The 18,519-nt window shown below is 43.1% G+C and overlaps 1 protein-coding gene across 3 annotated transcripts; it reads left to right on the forward strand.

Moving 5' to 3' along the window:
• Window positions 1-151: 151 nt before the first annotated feature.
• Window positions 152-8,762, forward strand: LOC145424192 (protein NLRC3-like). 3 transcript variants are annotated; one of them, XM_080297259.1, is made up of 6 exons: window positions 152-3,412; window positions 3,497-4,355; window positions 4,528-5,369; window positions 6,109-6,187; window positions 6,350-6,551; window positions 6,751-8,762. In XM_080297259.1, the coding sequence occupies exons 4-6, from the start codon at window positions 6,185-6,187 to the stop codon at window positions 8,538-8,540; spliced, it is 1,995 nt and encodes a 664-aa protein (XP_080153385.1). In that variant the 5' UTR covers window positions 152-3,412; window positions 3,497-4,355; window positions 4,528-5,369; window positions 6,109-6,184; the 3' UTR covers window positions 8,541-8,762. The 3 variants fall into 3 exon arrangements, with proteins under 3 accessions (XP_080153385.1, XP_080153383.1, XP_080153384.1); XM_080297257.1 differs by having other exon boundaries at window positions 154-3,412; window positions 6,742-8,762; XM_080297258.1 differs by lacking the exon at window positions 4,528-5,369 and having other exon boundaries at window positions 154-3,412; window positions 6,742-8,762.
• The last annotated feature ends 9,757 nt before the right edge of the window (window positions 8,763-18,519 follow it).

The following is an 18,519-nucleotide window of genomic DNA, read 5'->3' on the forward strand; positions in this document are numbered from 1 at the left end:
GAATTACTCATTTGAATTGAAAAGATATACCAAAATATAATATGCTATATTTAAAAGGAGACAATATCACTTTTTTCAGTGTAGAGCTGAAAACCAATGAGAATAAGTAGTTTTTCAATTATTGACAGATTAGGCAGCTTTTATGTGAAAGAGCTAAATATTTTGAGCCATGAATGAAAAGACTTTTTCACCTCCGCTTTTGAGCACTGGTTTGAAAAAAACATTACTCCAGCAAGTAATTAAGTAATGTTCTGCATTACTTTTAAGAAAAGGAACCAGGAATGTGCAATACTTTACTTTCTTTTTGAGTAACCACCCTAACATGTGAACTTTACTCTGACTGAGACTCAGTTGGACTTGTCAGCTTTTCCTTGTTTTTCAGTTTGATTGCTGCTGTCACACTGAGGGTTTTGTGTTCACTTTGTACTTCTTTTAGTGTTTCAAGCTTTTAATAATTATTAGCGGATCAGAGTGTGGTCTCTCGAGTTTCCCTGTGTGTTGCTCTCCACTGAAGTCATTGGATATTTTGTATTTTTTTTTTTTTTGTTTGATCCTATTTCACAGATAAGACCAGAGGCCTCCTTCCACCCTTGGTCATTGGTCATTAGCCAGTTCATTATTCTGTAGAAAGACTTCTTTCAGAGCAGGTATACTCTAGGTATAGGTTAAAATCTATCCATGTTACAATAACCACAACTGAACATTAATGACAACTGATTGCCTGGTACCAACATATCAGTCCTTACATAATAGACACAGAGTGAACTCAGTGTGTTTTCAATGTGTAGGAAATATTCACGTGTAAAGATCTAAACCACTGTAATAAAGATAAGATGGTAGTGACCAGAAGATCAGGTCTGAGTTTGTCTGAGACCTTTTCACCCTTTCTTTTCACAAACAGTCAGACTTATCGATGAAACCTAAAAATATATATATATTTAAAAACAGAAGGAATAAAGTAGAATAAAGATTTAATAACCTGTGTGATGTTCCCACACAGCCAACCAAAGCCTGATGGCTCTGAAAGACAGAATAGAAAGTCAGACATTTTTATGTATTTTACATAAAGTATATCTGATGTATGATCTGGATTAAAGTGTAAATCAAACTCCTCATGTATGTTAGTCTTTTTACAGTCTTTTTATATAACATGTTTTTACTGTAGAGCTTCACAAAGATCAGGTGTTCTGCAAACTGAAACTATGCTGCATGGAGGTCCCAGTTTTTCTAGTTTGTTGACGGGAACTATTATGAAAGAATGTTTTCCTTGGCTGAGAACACCTAACGTCATTAAAAAAAAAAAAAAAACTACCTTTATTTCTCATTAATTTGATGTAGGAAAGAGCAAAGAACCAATGCTGACTTTAATGAACATCCTAATCTCTATAATATTTCTATCTTTGAGGTTTCTGACAAGTTTCTTTATGTCTGAGTCCCTGAATTCATTTGATTCTGCATGGTGAATAATTTGATCTCTGCACATAAATAATAATCCATTAGTAAAACCTAAACTATTAATTCTGATGGTGTTATGTCTTGATGATCTTGGTCTGTCTTTCAGCTTTCTGTTGGTGCAGCCACTGTAGAAACAGTTTGGTCTCATAGTTTACTGACAGGAATAAACGAGTTCAGAGTGAAAAAAGAGTTACAACAGTCAAAATTTTGTGTGTCACTGTCCCAGAACATGTGATCTTTGCCAAGACAGGCAAAGAAAAGTGATGATTGTTGTTGCTGAAGAGTAAACTGTGATGATGAAATAGACAGAACTGTCTCCTCTTTTCATGTTGGATCCCAGTGTGACCGAAGTCTGATCAGAGAGGTTCTCTGTGTGATGAGTAAGGAGTGAGACTATGTTGGCCGATCATCTCTAAACTTCTATGTGATATAGAACAGGATTTGAAGTATCAGTTCAGCTGTATTAAAACCCTTAATAAACAGTCCTTCTGTATTTACTGTCTGTATTGGGCTCCTAATCTTCAAAGATTTAACACAAGATGTTGGTCACATGACAATCAACATAAAACACACACACAAAATCCAAGATCTGCTGCAGATGTTAAAGTTTGTTCTCCATATCAAAGAATCTGCTGATCATGTTAGTACCTGTAGGATCAATGGAAAAAACACTGATTGAGTTCACTAATCAGACTCAGAGGAAGAAGTAGAATATTTCCCCAGCAGCAGCAGCATCATGCTGTGATCCTTATTTCCTGTTTCAGACTCTAATATTTCTGCTCTGACATTTACTGACGTAACGAAAAAAAAAAAAGGTTTGTTAGAAAGATCATATTTGTGTTCTCATTAGGATACAGATCGGTGTGTGTGTGTGTTGGACTGTAGCATATTAGCATACAGTTTTGTATTGTTAACTGGTAATTATGTGACAGTTTATTTCCGGTCAGTGTAACGAGTAGTATAATATATTACTTACTCCAGAGAGTAATGAAGTAATGAATAACATACTGCATTACTTTAGTAAAAGTAGTGAATAATGGTTAATACATTACTTTTCTTGCGTAACTAATCCAAACAGTTCACATCACAATATGAACTGTAGTCTGACTCAGACTCAAGCGAGCAGTCAAATGGCACTTTTTTTTCTCAAGTAAACACATATATTTGTGGCCTCCTCAGTATGGAACAGTGCCGGCCATGTGCTTTTAACTGTTTTTAGTACCATTCACACACTCAGACTCAGACACCTGACTTGCTAGTTGACTCAAACACTATCATCATAAAGATGCTGTGTGAGCTCCTTCCTTTGTTATGGACTTTGAAGCTGAGCTTTGGCAGTTAGAAAGTTTCATGTTTTTAAATGCCAGCATGTAAACTTTAATTTCTTTCAAAAGTTTGTTTTTATTAGACAAAGGTTTCGGTGCAACATACAATACAGAGTACTTCAGAATTTTTCACACTATGGTTCCCTCCTCAACCATTAAACAACAAATAACTGCCAGCCAGATGAATCATGGATCAGCTGAAATGTTTGAAAATGTTCTCTACACGTGTTGAACTGACTGAATATTAATGGACTGAAGCTTCCAGTCACAGTGAATCAGTGTGTGTCAGTGAATGCATCATGTGTGCTTCACGGCTCCATCTAGTGGACTGATAGTAGAGCAGCTGATGGCAGCTTCCTCTGCCTCACACTGCTGTCTGACTGCATTCAGCTGACACTGAGATGAAGCAGGAAAGAAGCAGCTGATATTTGGACAGCACACATGATGGAAAGGAGGATTTCAGTTGATGTGCACATGAATGATTTGTGTTTCCTCTGCAGGTGAAGGTAGAAAGTGTGTGTGAGCTGATGTGAATTGAGCAGCATGGATCAGTGTGAGGACAGAGAGGAGGGAGTCCCTCCCTCTAAAACCACTCTGTGTGGGGAACATGAGAGCCAGACCAAAGCTCAGAGGTGAGATGACCATCTCTAACTGTCCATGACTCTTCTCCATGTCACAGCTCAGCACTCACATCACTGCTCCATCATTATTCACAGGAACCCACCTGGACCTCCACCCAGCTCTGTGTCCTTACAGAGTGACTGGTGTAAAGATCTTCCCATTCATTTTAAAGTCCAGCCTGTATCTGCTGCAGAGAGGTGAGCTGTTAGTAACATGAACTCTTTGATGTCAGTTTAACGTTGATGTTGATGCTTGATGCTGTTTCCTGAGTGAGGAATTCCTTTATTTTATAAAACATGTCCAACACTTTAACTCCTGCTGCTCACAGTGGGACCCTCAGTTACAATGACTCACCTCAAATGTATTTAATGTAAAGTAATGAGCCTGCTTTGACAATGTAAGGTGCATATATTTGTTTAAAAATGTAGTGAGTAAAACAAGTAAATTACTTCAAATTTACTTCAATAGTGAAACTTAAAAGAGTGTGCTTAATATATAACGTCTTACACTCCCCTGCTCCACCACCCCTGAAGGAGTTCATTAGGCGTAAAGAATGCTTAGACAGGACCACTCGCGCTACAACCCGAGGAGAGTTGTTTATACCCCACAGATGGACTGCATTTGGGCAGAATGTCCTTTCTGTCCAGGGTCGCCGTCTGTGGAACAGTCTTCCTCAATCCATTATAAAATGCTCTAAATTCAACTTGTTTAAGGCAAAGGTTAAAAACTGGTTATGGACAAATCAAGTGTGTGATCATGTATAAGTTGTATAGTTTTAATGTTTTAAAACTCCACGACTCTTCTCCATGTCACAGCTCAGCATTCACATCACTGCTCCATCATTATTCACAGGAACCAACCTGGACCTCCACCCAGCTCTGTGTCCTGTAAGAGTGACTGGTGTAAAGATAACTTTATTGGTTTTAAAGTCCAGCCTGTGTCTGCTGCAGAGAGGTGAGCTGTTAGTAACATGAACTCTTTGAGAGATGATTTAACTGCTTGATGTTGTTGGATATAAAGTGCAGTGCAAACATGTCTGCAACCCAAAGGACCCAATGCGACTCCATGTGATGTGTTTTGCTTTTCTATTTTGGCACAATCAGTTTTTGTTCATTGCACTTTCCAGCGCATGCTGCTCTGGCTCCGGTGCTCTGCTTCAGCTGCTACCCTCTCTCCACCGCAGCCGCTACTGAAAGAAGAAAGGCATTGTTAGAAAATACTCACCGGCTGTGACACACCAGCCTCCCCGACACCATACCCTGAACCCATTGCTTCACTCCTCCTGTGCAGCCAAGCCACCAACCACACAAATTCTAAAACTAAAAACTAGTATAAGGGGGTCACTGCTGTGCAACAATGTTTTTATGTTAAAAACAAGGATACTTTGCAATTTCACCTGTTTTTCACTGAGTTACCAGTTCTGTCAGTATTTAGCTAATGTAAACTGATGTAAATCTGTTAGCAGCAACCAACCTAGTGACATGTTCTGTACAGTCACAAGATGCCATTAAACATGTATTAAAATCCTGTGTCTCAGACAGTGTTAAATGTGTGACAGTATTTAGAGCAGGGCTCCATGGTGTAAATTAGCCTTTTGGAGTGTTTTCACAAACACAGCAATCAGTATCAAGAACAGATGGTGTAGGAGGTATTTCTGTAGTGAAGAGGCTGAGTGTCTGCAGGACTCCAGCTGCTCCAGCAGGTATCTCCTTTGTGCTTTGCTTCAAACACAGTGTAGGTGGGAACTTCCACTCAGGTATTTCAGGTGTTGCTGGATGGAGGAGGACAAATAGTTTAGTGAGCATGACTCCATGTGAGAGCTGCTTTGATGTCCTGCTGAGAAGTTTGTCTTCTTGGAGGTTTCAGGATTGTTGCTGTGAATATTGCAGTGATGAAATGAAGACCATGAACTGTGAGCACTGAAATTTCCATCTGAAGCCAGAAGAAAGAAGTATGGACCTTGTCTGTGTAGGTTCTCAGTATCCTGCTAAATCAACAGCAAAACAGAAAACTAGTTTTCATGACTGTTGGAGAGTCATGAAAACTAACCTGGGTTGTTCTGCTTTACAAAAGCCTTAGTTTAGGAAAAGAAAGGAAGGAAAGTTGAAGATCACAGAAACTGAAGCAGAAAATAATAAATACATTCAAGAAGGATGAAAAACGGCACAAGACTACACTATAGTATTGCACTGACAAAAAAAGCACTGAAGAATTAAACATGAAAGAAATTAACTCAAAACATAAAATTAAGCTTAATGCAAACCATCATCAGCAAAACAAAATCATCAAGCACCAAAAACTCCACAGAAATGAAACAAGAACAACAAATTTGAAAACACAACAAACCTAAAGTTAAAATACTGTGATTGTGTTAAAATGAAAAAGAGAAATCTCAATGACCTTGAAAAATGATGACTTAAGTTTTCAAAAAGGAAAAGAACTATCTGCATTGTAAGCAGTGACTGATGCATGCAAAAGGAACTTATATGCCAGATATCAGCTGGAGACACTACAAGCTCCAATTTGCTTTTGTGCTCAGAATATAAACCAGCAGATTGGTTCCAAGACTTGATGAATAACTAAATATACTGTCATAATTAAATTATATTGACGGGATGAAGTACACACTAGAAACAACTGTGTGTCTTTTTGTTTCTCTCTCGGCGACAAATTTAATGTGATCTAATTCTTCATGGTTCCTCCACAGAGTGGACCAGCAGAGCTCAAAGGTTCCCAGTGGTCAGTCTGCCCAGCAGCATCAAACACAGCTGGACTCCATATTTATGGTCTGTACATGTACAACAACTACTGTTACATCTATTCTGTTCACAATCATCTCCATGCTGCTCTTTGTAGACCAGTGGATTGTCAGTGTGTCCAACATGTATCTGGTGTTTCGCTCCATGATTTCAATTTGATTGGCTCATTCATAAAGTATTCTGTTCCAGCTGCTGGAGGACAACATCATCACTTTTGTGAAGAACGAGCTGAAGAAGATCCAGAAGGTTCTGAGTCCAGATTACTCAGAATGCTCAGAGAGTCAGAGGGAGGATGATGAGGAGAGGAGCAGCAGAGAGGCATTTGTGAAGATCACACTGAACTTCCTGAGGAGAATGAAGCAGCAGCAGCTGGCTGACCGTCTGCAGAGCAGTAAGAGGATTTCAAAAGATTTAAGCTGCTGGTGAAACATGAAATATTTACTAATTTCCAAATACACAGACCAACATGTAAGAATTATTATATATGGACCTTAAATCGTCTATGCATTTTGTAAAACAGCATAATGAATTTTACATTGTGTTTTATGTTTTTGTTTGTGTTTGTGTGGCTTTTTTTTGAGAACTTCCAGCTTCAGTTTGTCACCGTAACCTTAAATCCACCCTGAAGAAGAAGTTCCAGTGTGTGTTTGAGGGCATCGCTAAAGCAGGAAACCCAACCCTTCTTAATCAGCTCTACACAGATCTCTACATCACAGAGGAAGGGACTGCAGAGGTCAATGATGAACATGAGGTCAGACAGATTGAAACAGCATCCAGGAAACGAGACAGACCAGAAACAAGAATCAGACAAGAAGACATCTTTAAAGCCTCACCTGGAAGAGATGAACCAATCAGAACAGTGCTGACAAAGGGAGTGGCTGGCATTGGGAAAACAGTCTTAACACAGAAATACACCCTGGACTGGGCTGAAGACAAAGCCAACCAGGACATCCAGTTCATATTTCCATTCACTTTCAGAGAGCTGAATGTGCTGAAAGAGGAAAAGTTCAGCTTGGTGGAACTTGTTCATCACTTCTTTATTGAAACCAAAGAAGCAGGAATCTGCAGCTTTGAAGACTTCCAGGTTGTGTTCATCTTTGATGGTCTGGATGAGTGTCGAATTCCTCTGGACTTCAACAACACTACAATCCTAACTGACCCTAGAAAGTCCACCTCAGTGGATGTGCTGCTGATAAACCTCATCAGGGGGAAATTGCTTCCCTCTGCTCACCTCTGGATAACCACACGACCTGCAGCAGCCAATCAGATCCCTTCTAAATGTTTTGGCATGGTGACAGAGGTCAGAGGGTTCACTGCCCCACAGAAGGAGGAGTACTTCAGGAAGAGATTCAGAGATGAGGAGCAGGCCAGCAGGATCATCTCCCACATCAAGACATCACGAAGCTTCCACATCATGTGTCACATCCCAGTCTTCTGCTGGATCACTGCTACAGTTCTGGAGGATGTGCTGGAAACCAGAGAGGGAGGACAGCTGCCCAAGACCCTGACTGAGATGTACATCCACTTCCTGGTGGTTCAGGCCAAAGTGAAGAAAGTCAAGTATGATGGAGGAGCTGAGACAGATCCACACTGGAGTCCAGAGAGCAGGAAGATGATGGAGTCTCTGGGAAAACTGGCTTTTGATCAGCTGCAAAAAGGAAACCTGATCTTCTATGAATCAGACCTGACAGAGTGTGGCATCGATATCAGAGCAGCCTCAGTGTACTCAGGAGTGTTCACACAGATCTTTAAAGAGGAGAGAGGACTGTACCAGGACAAGGTGTTCTGCTTCATCCATCTGAGTGTTCAGGAGTTTCTGGCTGCTCTTCATGTCCATCTGACCTTCATCAGCTCTGGACTAAATCTGCTGGAAGAACAGCAAACAACCTCTCAGAAGTCTGAAACAAGAGAATCTGCAGAGAAACTCTTCTACCAGAGTGCTGTGAACAAGGCCTTACAGAGTCCAAATGGACACCTGGACTTGTTCCTCCGTTTCCTCCTGGGTCTTTCTCTGCAGACCAGTAAGACTCTCCTACGAGGTCTGCTGACAGACACGGGAAGTAGCTCACAGACCAATCAGGAAACAGTCCAGTACATCAAAAAGAAGCTCAGTGAGAATCTGTCTTTTGAGAAAAGCATCAATCTGTTCCACTGTCTGAATGAACTGAATGATCGTTCTCTAGTGGAGGAGATCCAGTTGTACATGAGATCAGGAAGTCTCTCCACTCGTAATCTGTCTCATGCTCAGTGGTCAGCCCTGCTTTTCATTTTAATGTCATCAAGAAAAGATCTGGATGTGTTTGAACAGCAGAAATACTCTTCAGAGGAGGTTCTTCTGAGGTTGCTGCCAGTGGTCAATGCCTCTAATAAATCTCTGTAAGTAAATAGGTGCTCATCCCTTAATTTTGTAATTATTTTGTGCACAATTTTTAAAAAATAACTGTAATGGATGCTGGTATCTAGAAATTGGATAAAATCTTAAGTGGTCATCAGTACTCAATTCAATAGAGAATACATGTGTAGGAGCAGAAATTGTCAGCATTTCTGAAATAATTCTGGTTGTAATTGTTATTAAAGTAACATCCGGACCATAAGAACACAAGACCCAGCCTGTAGTGAATCCATACGTGATAATCATCAACTCTTCAAAAACGAATAGAAAAAAACTCATGTTTTGTTCATATCAAAAGCAATTTGAGTGAACCAGTGTTCTGTTACTGCACTGTTCTCTCTTCAGTATTCCTCATTTCCCAAAATACTAACTGGGTTGTCAGTTAAAGACGTGTTCACTCTTATATACTACACTAAGCCTTGGTTTTACAATCACCCAAATTTTGAAGCTGCTGGTGAATTTAATCATTTTCTTCATGTTGCTTGTGGGTTCCTGTTGCCAGTTCTCAGAAAAATCTCATTCTTTTTTTCTACAGCTTTGCCTCAATCCCCCCTGTTTCTACTTCTCTGATTAGTGCTGTCCTCCCCTTCAACCTTTTTCATGATATTGGATTCAGTTTGTATTTTATTTCTTCTTTCAGTCAGTCAGTCAGTCAGTCAGATTGACAGAATGCCATGACCAGTATAGACACAAAGGCACTATTAACACTGGAAAATGAAGCATGAGACTGCTGACTGTCTCTAATCGCTTTGTGGATGATCCTGATGTAAGGATTTGGGTTATTACTCTGCTTCTGTGGGAATAATTGCCAAGAAGTCTATACTGCACCAACCTCTCAGCCTTGTTCAAATTACCCAGCCTTTTAGCTTTTATTTTAGGTCACACCCTCTATCTACATTCCTCACACCTGCATTGTTCAATGCTAGATGCCAGGACCATGCCTCTTCTTGTTTCCTCTGAACCTGGGTTGTTCTGCTTAAGCCAGCACCTTACCAGAGTATAGTCAACCTGTAGTATTCCTCTAAGTCTTGAAAGATGTGGCTAGTCTTCTTGGAGTCTGATTTCCATGTGACTGAGCTGATTACCTGAGAAATTGTGCCTCCTGTTCCTGAACTAGCTAATCCTGAAGCAGATGATCCTGAACCCAGAATTTTGAGGCACATGAGCCTGCATGGCCCAGATCCTGAGGCAGTGTCCTGTTCCTGAACTGGAGCTGGCTGAACCGAAGACTAAGGCCACTGCTGGCTATGTGCCTGGCCTTCAGATTGGCTGTGTCTCTGTGGTTGGCCACATGTTTATCCACCTGAGAGGACTCAGTTACATCTCTGGCTTGACCATATTCTATCTTTAGACTAGCAACTTCACCACTGGAAATTCACCACTGGCTGGTTAGCTCCACCTTGATTTCCAATTATTTGTCCTGTCTCATTGATGGCGTGCTGGCCCTGCCTGACCATCACTGGGCATCCTCATTGTCCAAGTGGATAGTTCTACCTCAGGCACCTTTTTCCTCAGCCTTCAGAGGGTCTGTGTCCTGTTTTGCCTTCAGAATGGCACATAGAGAGGTTCCACTATCTTGTTCTATGTTTAGGTTTACTAATCTCACATTGCTCATTTACAGCCTTGTCAGTCTCAAAATATTGTGTATAATTTCTAACGCATAAACTTTAGTCAGCAGTATGTAACTACATCATCAACTACTATATTGCCATCCATCCATCCATCTGTCCATCTATCTGTCTTGGCCACCCGAGACATATAATCTTTCCAACATGTCCTGGGTCTGCCCTGGGGCCTCCTGCTGGTGGGACATGCTGGGAACACCTCACTCAGGAGGTGCCAGGGAGTTATCCTTATCAGATGCCTAAACCACCTCAACTGGCTCATTTCGATGTAGAGGAGCAGCAGCTCTACTCTGAGCCCCTCCTGGATGGCTGACCTTCTAACCCTATCTTTAAGGGAGAGGCCAGCTACCCTTGGGAGGAAGCTCACTTCTGCCGCCTGTATCCGTGACCTCGTTCTTTCAGTCACTACCCACAGCTCGTGACCCCTGGTTCCCCAGCTCCAACAGTCTCGGTCATTGTGTCCTTGGGCAAGACACTTCACCCGTTGCCTACTAGGCTTAAAATGGCGCCGGTGAGGTCGGCTGCCGTGCTGGATGCTCTGCCCTAACTTCTCCACTTTTTGCAGTTTTTCGTCACTTTTTGCTATATCTGCGATAATCTTGCATGGGCATCATGCAAAACACACAAATCCGCTACAGTAGAGACACTTTGGTTTCTATTGGTCTACAATACACGAACATTTCACCATGTTTAACTCCGGACCCAACCTGGCCAAAGGAGATCCTGAGAGAGAACAAAGGACGCGACCCTAAGCGACGGCCTCGAGGTAAAAGAGCCGGCATCAGGAACAGGCTACGGGCTCGCGCACACCGCGCACCCATGCCCAGTATCCTGTTAGCCAATGTTCAATCCATCGAGAACAAGCTTGATGACCTCAGAGCCAGAATCAAGTTCCAGAGAGACATTCGGGACTGCAACCTCCTCTGCTTCACCGAGACTTGGCTGAACCCAGCGATACCAGACCACGCCGTGCAGCCGACGGGGTTCTTTTCGGTTTACCGCATTGACAGGACAAGGGAGTCGGGGAAGAAAAGAGGTGGTGGAGTGTGTTTGATGGTGAACAACAGACAGCACAAACATCTCCCCACTCACACGCTCTTGCTCGCCCAATCTGGAGCTTTTGATCGTTAAATGTCGCCCTTTCTATCTCCCTCGGGAATTCACTGCGGTCATTGCCTGCACTGTTTACATTCCGCCTCACGCGGACTCGGACACTGCCTTATGTGAGCTACATGAGGCTCTCACACATCAACAAACACTTCACCAAGATGCCGCACTCATTGTTATGGGAGATTTTAACAGAGTGAATCTCAAACGGACATTTCACAACCTTCACCAGCACATCAACTGCCCCACCCGGGGCACGAGGACATTAGACCACTGCTACACCCCGTTCAAGAACTGTTACAAGGCTCAGCCCCTGCCGGCATTTGGAAAATCGGACCATGCCGCCATCTTCCTCATGCCTGCTTACAAACAAAGGCTAAAGCAGCAACCACCAATCAGGAGGGAGGTCGCTCGCTGGACGGACCAATCAGTGGCCGCGCTGCAGGACGCACTGGATGACGCAGACTGGGACATGTTTCGGCACAGCTCTGATGACATCAACATGTTTACGGAAGCGGTTGTGGGATTTATCGGGAAACTAGCGGACGACACAGCAGAAAGAACTATCATCCGAACGTTTCCCAACCAGAAGCCGTGGGTGGATAAAAACATCCGCGACGCTCTGAGATCACGCACCGCTGCCTACAATGAAGGGCTCGTCTCCGGTAATATGGACCTATACAAGGCTGCATCCTACAACGTGCGCAGCGCGGTCCGAAAGGCAAAGCGGAGCTACGGGGAAAAACTAGAGTCACAGCTACGACAGTGCGACTCTAGGAGCCTGTGGAAAGGACTGCGGACTATAACGGACTGTAAACGACCAGCATCTTCAATGATGAATGCCAATGCTTCACTGGCTGATGAGCTGAACACGTTTTATGCTCGCTTCGACGCCGCAGCAATTAAAACAACAAATGGCTGCGCGCGCTCGGAGTGCACCAGTGAAGAAAATGCATTCGTCATCACAGAGCATGCCGTGAGGAACACCTTCAGGAGGGTGAACACCAGGAAGGCAGCAGGACCAGATGCAATCCCTGGCCGGGTCCTTAGAGCCTGCGCTGATCAGCTAGCACCGGTGTTCACGGAGATCTTCAACCTCTCCCTGGCCCAAGCTGTGGTTCCCACGTGCTTCAAACAGTCCATTATTGTTCCTGTTCCAAAGAAACAACAGCCCGCTTGCCACAATTACTACCGTCCAGTAGCACTGACTTCAATTGTGAGGAAGTGTTTTGAAAGACTGATGAGAGATCACATCACTTCTTCACTTCCTGCCACCATCGACTCACTTCAGTTTGCTTACCGGACTAACCGTTCCACAGACGATGCCATATCTCACCTGCTCCACACATCCCTGAGTCACCTGGACACTGGCAGAGGGAATTATGTTAGGATGCTGTTCGTGGACTACAGTTCAGCATTCAACACAATAATTCCCTCTAAGCTTTTCACCAAGTTGACAGATCTAGGACTCAGCTCATCACTGTGTCAGTGAATCCTCAACTTCCTCACAGACAGACCCCAATCAGTGAGGGTGGGAAAACAAGTCTCCCCCTCCATCTCACTCAGCACTGGAGTGCCTCAGGGCTGTGTTTTAAGCCCCCTGCTGTACTCACTGTACACTTATGACTGTGTAGCCACATCAGACACCACCTCCATTGTCAAGTTTGCTGACGACACTGCTGTTGTGGGCCTGATCTCCGACAACATCGAGACGGCCTACCTGGAGGAGATTAGGAACCTGGAGACCTGGTGCCAGGAGAATAACCTCCTCCTAAACATCAGCAAGACTAAGGAGCTGATCGTGGACTTCACTACAAAGCAGGCGAGGAATTACAAACCCCTCATCATCAGTGGCACGCCAGTGGAGAGAGTGGACAGTTTCCGATACCTGGGTGTCCACATCACTCGGGACCTGTCATGGTCCTGCCACATCAACACCCTGGTTAAGAAAGCCCGTCAGCGTCTCTTCTTCCTCAGAAGACTTAGAGACTTCCATCTGCCACTGAAGGTGCTCAAGAACTTCTACTCCTGCACCATCGAGAGCGTCCTGACGGCAAACATCTGCACCTGGTTTGGGAACAGCACCAAGCAGGACAGACGAGATCTGCAAAGAGTGGTGCGCTCAGCCGAACGCATCATTCAATCAGAGCTCCCTGACCTGCTGTCCATCTACACCAAGCGGTGCAGGTCCAAAGCTAGGAAGATTATGATGGACCTCTCCCATCCCAACAATGGACTCTTCTCACTGTTGAGGTCTGGGAAGCGCTTCCGCTCCCTTAAGGCCAAAACAGAGAGAATGAGGAGGAGCTTCTTCCCCCAGGCTATTCGGGCCCTGAACCAGGTGTAGGACTGGACTCTCCCAAACACGTCACTATAAGACTGGACTCTCACACACGTCACCACACGCACCACCACACATTTCCTATAATCCTATAATTCCTATAATTTATAATCTTTATAATCTTTATAATCTCTTCTGCTATTTGCACATTCTTTACTGTAAATTCCTAAGTTAATTTGTAAATTCTGTTGTAAACTGTAAATTGTAAATATTGTAAAACTTTTCTTCTGTCATTTAATGGTCGGGCATTGTACAGCTACAAGCATTTCACCCCCATGTCATACTGTGTATGGTTGTGTGTGTGTGACAAATAAAATTTGAATTTGAATTTGAATTTGAATTTACTGGTGGTGGTCAGAGGGCCCGGTGGCACCAGTGTCCGGCAGCCTCGCCTCTGTCAGTGCGCCCCAGGGCAGCTGTGGCTACAATGTAGCTGCCATCACCAGTATGTGAATGTGTGTGTAAAAGGGTGAATGACTGAATGTAGTGTAAAGCGCTTTAGGATCCTTAGGGACAAAGTAAAGCGCTATACAAATACAGGCCATTTACCATAGGTGACGGTATGGACATAGATCAACCAGGAAATTGAGAGCATCACTTTTACACTCAGCTCTCTCTTCACCACGACTGACTGGTACAGCATCTGTATCACTGCAGCCACAGCACCAATTCATCTGTCAATCTCCTGCTCTTTTCTCCTGTCACAACAAGACCATGAAAAACTTAAAGTTCTCCACTTGGGGCAGGAACTTTGTCCCTGACCCATAGTGTACACTATACCCTTTTCTGGTTGAGGACCATGGCCTCAGATTTGGAGGTGTTGATTCTCATTCCCACCGTTTCACACTCGGCTGCAAACGTTCCAGTCCGAGGTGAAGGCCATCACCGGATTAAGCCAACAGAACCACATCATATATGAAAAGCAGAGATGAGATTCTGCAACCAGCCAAGTGAAAGCCTTCACCACTTAGCTATGGATAGAAATTCGGTCCAGAAAAATTACGAACAGAATCTGTGACAAAAGGCAGCCCTGGCGGAGTCCATCGTATGCTGAGAACGAGTCCAACTTATTGCCGGCTATGTGGACCAAGCTTTTGCAACAGTTGTATAAAGATTGAATGGCCCAAAGCAGACACCTCATAATCCCAAAGCACCTCCCACAGAACACTCTGAGGGACACGGTCGAATGCCTTCTCCAACTCCACAAAACACATTTAGACTGGTTGGGCAAACTCCCATGCACCCTCAAGTATCCTTGGGAGGATAAAGAGCTGGTCCAGTGTTCCATGACCAGGACAAAAACCGTATTGTTCCTTGCTCCAAGGTTCAACTAATGGACAGACTCTTTTTTTTTCCAGCACCCTGGCATAAACTTCCCAGGGAATCTGAGGAGTATGATCGCACTATAGTTGGAACACACCCTCCGATCCCCTTTCTTAAAGATGGGAACCACCACCGCAGTCTGCCAATCCAGAGGTACCACCTCTGATCCCCACACAACAATGTAGAGGCGTGTCAATCAAGACAACCCTACAACATCCAGAACCTTCAGGAACTCAGGGAGTGGACCTCATCCACCCCCGAGGCTCTGCCACCAAGGATTTGTTCAACTGCCTCAGTGACATCACCCCCAGAGATAGGTGAGCCATCCCCATACACTACTTCCTCCACGGAAGACACGCCAGTGGGATTAACAAGGTCCTCAAAGTATTCCTTCCACCGCCCTGAGAATGTTCTCCTTTGAAGTCAGCAGCGCTCCACCTGCACTATACACAGTGCAGGTAGAGCGCCACTTTCCCCTCCTGATTCACCTGACAGTTTGCCAGAAGGAAGTCCAAAAGTCTTTTTCCATGGCCTCTCCAAACTCCTTCCACACGCGAGTTTTTGCTTCAGCCACTGCGCAACCCGCGTTCCGCTTGGCCTGTTGGTACCTGACAACTGCGTCCAAATTCCCACAGGGTAAGCCTGGTGGCTCCCTTCACATGTGATGTCCACCATTTGGTCAGGGTTTCCACCACAACAGGCACAGGCCACCTGGCGGCCGCAGCTCTGTTCAGCAGCTTTGGTAATGGAGGTGATGAACATGGTCCATTCGGACTCCATGTCCCCAGTCTCCCTCGGAATGCTGTTAAAGCTCTGTCTGAGGTTGAAGATCTCACGGACTCTGGCCTCTAGTAGGCGTTCCCAGTGCACCCTCACTATTCGTTTAGGTGTGCCATGTCTGTCCAGCATTCTCCCCCGCCACCTGATACAACTCACCTCCAGGTGGTGATCAGTTGACAGCTCAGCCCCTCTCTTTGCACAGGTCACAGGTCTGGTGAAATGATTACAAAATCAATAATCCACCTAGGGTGTCTTGGTGACATGTGCACTCTTATTTTTGAACATGGTGAGGACAGTTCACTAGCTAAGGATTTCCTTGCCCTTAATTAACACCTTCAATCTCACCCAGTGGGTAAGTGAACCAACTCACACAAAAGGTCATATACTTTATTTGGTACTGTCCTATGGTCTGGACATTTGCATTACAGACATTAAGGACTCTGGGATTTCAGATCACTTCCCGGTTTTTGTTTAATGCTGTAGTGAGCAATGTGGAATTGAACAGTGATAGTCCTTTGCGGCAGATGCATACATTAACTCCCAGTCAATCGCTCACTTTGCAGCTGCTTTCCTTGACCCTCCCCTCTCTGATGCTAACTGTAATGGGGATTTATCAGCGGCTGAGCTTGCTAACCTCTTTTATACTACATACGCTGACATTCTTAACTCTGCGGCACCTCTGAGGATTACATGTGCCAAATCCACATGCCAACCCTGGCTAAATGATACTACTTGCACCCTTAGGCGTGAATGTCGTCACACTGAGAGAAAATGGAAGAAAGACAAACTCCACATCTCTCTGGACATCCTTCATAATTGTTTATCTAAGTATTAAAAGTCTGTTAAAGCTGCCAAATTTGCCTTTTTGTCTAGCATTATTATGACTAAAACCACAACTCCCGAGCCCTTTTAATATTTTTTTCTGTGATAAACCCTTGCACTATCACTTATAGGGATGCCTCCCCGGCTCTTTGTAATAAATTCTTAAAGTATTTCACTGAAAAGATCTCAGCTCTAAGGGCTTCTCATCCATCTCATTTATCGTTAGTTTTAGACCCAGTTCCAGTCTCTGAATGCTTGACTGTCTTTCAACAGTTTGAGTCAGTCTCTTATTCTGCTTTAAAAGATATAATTGATCATCTTAAAATCTCTGGTCCCCGTACGATATTCATTCTTGTTTCTTTAAGCAAGCTTAACATACTATAGTTCCTTGTATCTTACTTCTGCTGAATGCATCATTGTCATCAGGTTGTGTACCGTCTGTCTTTAAGCATCCTGTGGTGCAACCTATTGTGAAAAAGAAAAACCTTGACCCTAAAATCAAATCAAATCAATTTATTTATATAGCACTTTTCACAGGATAAAAACCACAAAGTGCTTCACAGTAATATAAAACAGAAATACATAAAATACATTAATAATAAAACACACAGCACAAATCTAATTAAAAGCCAATCTAAATAAATGAGTCTTAAGTTGCTTTTTAAAAGAATAAATGCAATCAAGGCAATGCTCTCATTAACCTCAGGCTGATCTCCAAAATCCCTTTTATGTCCAAAATATTGGAAAAAGTAGTTCTAAAACAACTTAAGGCCTTTTTAGATGGAAATGGTATTAATGAAAAATTTCAATCTGGTTTTAAACCTCACCACAGTTCTGAGACAGCCTTACTTAGACTTTTAATGATCTTCTTTTAACTGTTGACTCTGGATATTCCGTAGTTTTAGTTTTACTAGACTTGACTGCTGCTTTTGACACGGTTAATCACAACATTGTTCTATCTAGACTGGAACATTTTGTTGGTCTTAAAGGTACAGTTTTACCCTGATTTAAATCTTACCTCTGAGAGATCATTCTCTGTTGCTTTGGGGCAACACTCCTTGGCCTCTGCCCTTATTTATTGTGGTGTGCCTCAAGGGTCTGTGCTTGGTCCTGCTCTTTCTCTTTGTACATGTGTTACGTCCCCACGAAGAGGTCTAGGCGTTTGAGTGAGGGGACCAGTAACAAATGGGTCCGGAAATAGAATGAAAAGGAAAACAGACAAGAGATATTCTATAACAATATAGTTTTATTACAAATAATATAGTTTTATTACAAATAACCTTAACTTAAAGAGCCGGCAATGCCGTTTTACCAACAATGCCAAAGAAACAAAGGAAACAAGAAAAAACAAGAAAAAGACTACCAAACATCTCCTTTCACTGTTATGCTGATGATATTCAGGTTTATTCATCTTTGAAATCTGATGTGTCTGCTTCTATGCAACCTCTGTTCAACTGTCTGCATGAAGTTAAAATTTGGTTATCACATAATTTTCTTACACTGAATGAGAATAAGACCGAAATCATAGTTTTTGATAGTCACATTCTGCCAGACTGGTTAGCTGATGTCCTAGGTCCTCTTGCTAGTCATCTCTTGCTCACTGTAAGAAACCTTGGAGTGTTCCTGGATAGCTCTTTTAATCTAGAGAAACAGGACTCCACTGTGGTAAGAAACAGCTTTTACCAGTTGCACCAGATATCTAAAGCAAAGCCATTTCCACGCATTTATCACATCCTGTAACCCCCTCTACTTGGGCGTCCAACACTCTTCTCTTTACCGGCTTCAGTTAGTTCGAAATGCAGCTGCACATCTTTTAGCAGGTTAAATTGTAGCCAACTTACATTGGCTTACATAGTTAAATATCGTATAGATTTTAAAATTCTTTTGTTCACTTTTAAAATTCTAAAGAATTTAGCGCCCAGCTATCTTTCCAAACTCCTCCATTTGTACAATCCCAATAGAGAAATAA

The sequence above is a fragment of the Astatotilapia calliptera genome, chromosome 23, assembly GCF_964374335.1.
Source record: "Astatotilapia calliptera chromosome 23, fAstCal68.1, whole genome shotgun sequence".
NCBI lineage: Eukaryota > Metazoa > Chordata > Actinopteri > Cichliformes > Cichlidae > Astatotilapia > Astatotilapia calliptera.

Excerpts from the sequence above, each read along its gene's own strand:
- LOC145424192 (XM_080297257.1), top strand. Across the intron at positions 6,552-6,741 it reads GGCTGACCGTCTGCAGAGCA|AACTTCCAGCTTCAGTTTGT; the intron begins GTAAGAGGATTT and ends CTTTTTTTTGAG.